Source organism: Babylonia areolata, chromosome 4 (genome assembly GCF_041734735.1).
Source record: "Babylonia areolata isolate BAREFJ2019XMU chromosome 4, ASM4173473v1, whole genome shotgun sequence".
NCBI lineage: Eukaryota > Metazoa > Mollusca > Gastropoda > Neogastropoda > Buccinidae > Babylonia > Babylonia areolata.
In genome coordinates, this window is record NC_134879.1 from 50,176,217 (window position 1) to 50,181,038 (window position 4,822).

Here is a 4,822-nt window from a genome sequence, read left to right on the forward strand (position 1 = left end):
ACACACATGTGCACAAACCACTCCACCATTGAGCACCAGTAGTACACTCAAGCAAATTTCATATACAAACATGTACACACACCACCACCACCACCACCAGCGGTTAATCCGTTCTACAATTTAGTGTGTTAGATATGGAACATGAATCTAGGACTTTCTGATATTTTTTGTCATCCTGCTTTTCCCTCAGGAACGTTATGTAAATGAAACGACTCGTATATGTGAATGAATGAACTAGTGGACAACAATGAAGGGAGAGGCAAGTGCTTGTTTCCACAGCAGTCATTTTGCTATAAACAGTGATTCCTATTTGCAGGCAGTGATGACAGTGGAGGGGAGTGCTTTGACCCCATTCTGGGCATGTGATAATTACAGTGATTCCTGTTTGTAGGTAATAACAACATTGACTTTGGCGCTTGCAAAATAGTGACATTGACGTTGGTATTTGCAGATAATTATGGCATTGTTCTGATGGTCATTGTCGGACATGACTGTCTTAATTATAATGGTGGTATTAAGCTAGGCATTTGCAGGCAGGAATAGTAATATTGACTTCGGCATTTGAAAGTAATGACAGCATTGTTTGGCATTTACATGTAATAATGACATTGACTTTGGCACAGGTGGCAGAATGATTCTTGTGATTACTGTGTGATGTGTGTGTGTCCCTCATTGCTGTGAGACACTGGGACACATGTATGTTGCTTGCTGTCTGGGAAACTGGGTTGCATCCAATATGAATGAAGTGATTTGTGAGCTTTGCATTTTGCTGCTTTGTTGCCAGAGACTGTTGTATGAGACTGAATGCAATAACTTTGTGTTGGTCTTTTGCACATTCTTGTTTAAACAAAAGAGAGATGTACAAATACATTCATAATCTGTCAAATGTTACAGAAATAATAATGTAAATAATGATAATACAAACATGAATAAAAGTGAAACATTCTGCTGAGATTCTGTTTGGTTGGTGTGAAAGTTCATGAGTGAATGATACAGTATTTCATTTCTCAGTGTTCTGACTGAAATATATCATTGGAATCCCTTCTCTCCTATACACACAGTAAAAACATTTCAACTTCAAGATGATTTCTATTAAGTCTAGTCTTTGACAAAATCAGATTCTGCATTTATCAGCCCTGGCTAGTACTTACAGGAGGCCAGTTGTGAGAAGTTGCTATGTAGATCAACAGTGAGAAATTGTAATCTGTTCATTTTCATTTAGCATTGAACTCAGAGCCTGGCTGGATTCTAGAAAATGTAATATTGCTCAGTGTTCGTCAGTGAATGAAAATCAATAGTTCAGTATGTGAGTTTCTGGGATTTTTTTTTTTTTTTTTTTGCAGAGAACAAGCTCCATACAAAGAATTTACATGATTAGTTATGCAAAAGTATTTCATAAACATTTGTTGGGTCACACACGCACACATATGCACACATGCATGCATGCACACACTCTTGATAGCTTTTGATGCAGCTATTCTAATTCACCGTTTCTGGTGTGATATTTGTTAATCTTATATGATGTCCATTCATGCGTTACCCATAGTTTATGACATACTCAAACCATTCTTCTTATGCGTTTGTGGGCTGCAACTCCCACATTCACTCGTATGTATATGCGTGGGCTTTTACGTGTATGACCATGTTTACCACGCCATGTAGGCATCCATACTCTGTTTTCGGGGGTGTGCATGCTGGGTATGTTCTTGTTTCCATAACCCACCGAATGCTGACATGGTATACAGGATCTTTAACGTGTGTATTTGGTCGTCTGCTTGTGTATACACACGAAGGGGGTTCAGGCACAAGCAGGTCTGCACATATGCTGACCTGGGAGATCGGAAAAATCTCCACCCTTTACCCACCAGGCGCCATTACCGAACTCAATGAGCTAAGGTATAGAACCTGTACAGAACTGTTTAGGAAAAAAAGCAAAACAAGACAGGGGAGGCCTTCAGGAATCACATTATGACACCAGCTTAATCCAGCACAGGGATTATTGTTCTTGGTGATGACTTCAAGATTTAATATGTATGTGAAGATCTCGGAAAAAAATGGCATCACAAAGCAGGCAGTCTTGGATAATTTTTAAAGCATTAAAGTTTAGTGAACACACACACATGCATGTGCACATGCACACTGATACACACACACACACACACAGACAACCTAAACAGGGTGATTACACACTCATTTTTGTTTTCACATGTGAGTGAACAAATCCCACTAATTTGTTCTCTCATTAACAGAGGACTACGCAAGCACGCAGACTGCACACAGCATGCATCTTTGTCTGTCCCTATGTTTCTTCTCGAACACACACAAGAATCAAGAAGATTTTTTTTTTTCGATCCTTTAACCCCTATTGGTGTATAGCGGATATGAATTGGTATTACACACACAAAAACTGAAATGCAAACAACAAATTGGTGATAAAAAAAAAGCATAATCATCATCTTGAAATCACACACACACACACACACACACACACACACACACACACATTCAAAACTCTGCAAAATGAGCGCTGTGGACATATAAGGGAGATAATGACAGATGCGGAATGTTTTGGAAGGACTGGTTCTCCTTCTTTGGAAGAAAAAAAACCTGACGAAAGAGCGTACGGGAACGTGCATGATCTTATACAGAACAGATCGACCAAGAAAATTGGTGTTTGTTAATTGAATATAAATTTTGGACACTGTTTTGGCGTAAAAATGGGAACAAAAAAACCAAAAAAAACAACAACAAAAAAGCAAAAAAGCATAAAAACAAACACCCAAAAGGGGAGCGGTTGGGGCTGATTCATGATCATATACTGTGATGGCAACTAATGCTTTGTTTCCTGACAGTAACACATGAGTGAATACTCTGAGAATCGATAGCTATTGTGTAACACATAATATTAACATTTTATTCAGAATGCATAAACAAAATCTTAACTAATTTTCCCTGAGAAATAATATTGAAAGTGAGGAAGAGTGGGCTCAGCAGACGACACTTCAGCTTAACCTATCACCAGCGAACAGAGGACAGAAGTACCGCCCACTATCTGACGTCATATAAACCCATCAGATGTAAGTAACGTCCAATCTGATTGGTTGAGTGTCGGACCATCTGCCAGGAAAAGTCATTGAACAGTCACCATTCCTTTGCAGACGATGCGAAAAATATCAGTGACGTTATAAGACAGCAATGAAATACCATGTGCGGTACATGTAATGGCACGGTTGACTTCCAACAGAAGTGTTTTATCGAACAGTAGATGTGAAGCGTGCTCACACAACGAACCAACCGTCTGCCATATTACAAGTCCACAGGAAGCTGCCTTCGGACTCGCAGAACACATTGCTCACAGAACAGTCAGTTCGAAATTCAAAGACTGATGTGGTCTCAGAATCGGTGTGTGATGATGTTTCTGTGAGGGTAAACCGGGCCCTCACATTGTCATGGATAAAGCTCAAAGGAAAATCCGCCGATCGCCGTCTTTCAAACGCAAGAGCAAAGTACTTCCAGTTGGGCAGAAGGTGAGGTTGTTTTTTTTAAATGATATTTCATGATGTGATGTAGACGTCGAAGAGGTCTCGAACGGAGACCGAGTTATTTTAGTGACAACGAAATCACAGCAGACGTCTTCTTAGTCATTTAATTGATTAATTCTTAGTCTTAAAAGTCAAGTTTTAAAAGCTATTATTGCTGCTTCCAAATAATAAAACACATGTGATCTAACGGTATCCAGAGTGAGGCGCTTAATTGACAGGTGTGCCGTCTGTCACACTGAACGAAAGAAGCAAACACACAGCGCGAGGCTTGTGTTTTATACCCAAGCAGATTGCTTTGACTGAGCACACAGCTATAGATTAGGACTTTTTGCTGTTTTTGTCTATTTTGCTGTTCAGTACAGCTTTAAGTCAAACATGCCATATATAAATTCTTTCCCTCGGATGTTACTTAGACATTCTGTTTTTTGCGTTCGAAGATCAAGTATCAACTGATCAATGTATACATAATTTACAAGTTACCCAGTCATGTTCAGTAGTCTTTCGCAACTTTCTTTTCTTATGTCATGATGATTAAGTGATTAACATGCACATACAATGATGCACTGGCCATCACAATCATTTACACACACACACACACACACACACACACACACACACACACACACTCACAGACATACACTCACAGACATACACTCATAGATATGTAAGAGAAAGTGCACTTGCGTACAGTCATAACTGTTTGACAAACAACAATTCAGCAGCAAAAGCACCCCATATTCATCTTTACAGTAAACATATTGTACACACACACACACACACTCACACTCACACGCACGCATGCATGCACGCGCGCGCGCACACACACACACGCTTCTTATTTTATGCATCATACACACAAAGCCTCTGAACTCATGTATATTATTTATGATACCATCATTGTAGAAAGATATATAAATATGTCATAAATAACTGCACCTAGGAGAGAAAGAAGATTTCAAGGCATCTGTGTGTTTGTTATCTAGACTTCAGAGAGTCCAACACCATGCTGCATGGCTTATCTTCCGTTCTCCCAAATCTGCTCATATCACATCTCTCCTTCATTGAGAAAGGAATAGAGTACAAAGTCTCTCTCCTGTGTTACAAATTTATGATTGGCACGTTTCCTTACTTTTCTGAGTTTCTGCATTTCTACTCTCGCATCTCGCTGGCTCCGGTCATCAGGTGATGGCCGTCTTTTAAAAATTCCATCCTACAGAACCAGATCACATGGAAAATGCACTTTCTATTTCCAGGTTTCCTCCGCATGGATTTCACTCCCG

General features: G+C 39.6%; 1 protein-coding gene across 4 annotated transcripts in view; it reads left to right on the forward strand.

Annotated features, from left to right (window-relative positions):
* Nucleotides 1-3,123: 3,123 nt before the first annotated feature.
* Nucleotides 3,124-4,822, forward strand: part of LOC143281273 (uncharacterized) — a 134,198-nt gene continuing 132,499 nt past the window's right edge. For 2 of the 4 annotated variants that reach the window (XM_076586395.1, XM_076586396.1), the window contains exon 1: nt 3,124-3,527. In XM_076586395.1, the coding sequence (XP_076442510.1) occupies nt 3,450-3,527 (78 nt within the window). In that variant the 5' untranslated portion in view covers nt 3,124-3,449. The remainder of the gene's footprint in view (nt 3,528-4,822) is intronic. The other 2 variants (XM_076586397.1, XM_076586398.1) reach the window with 2 other exon arrangements.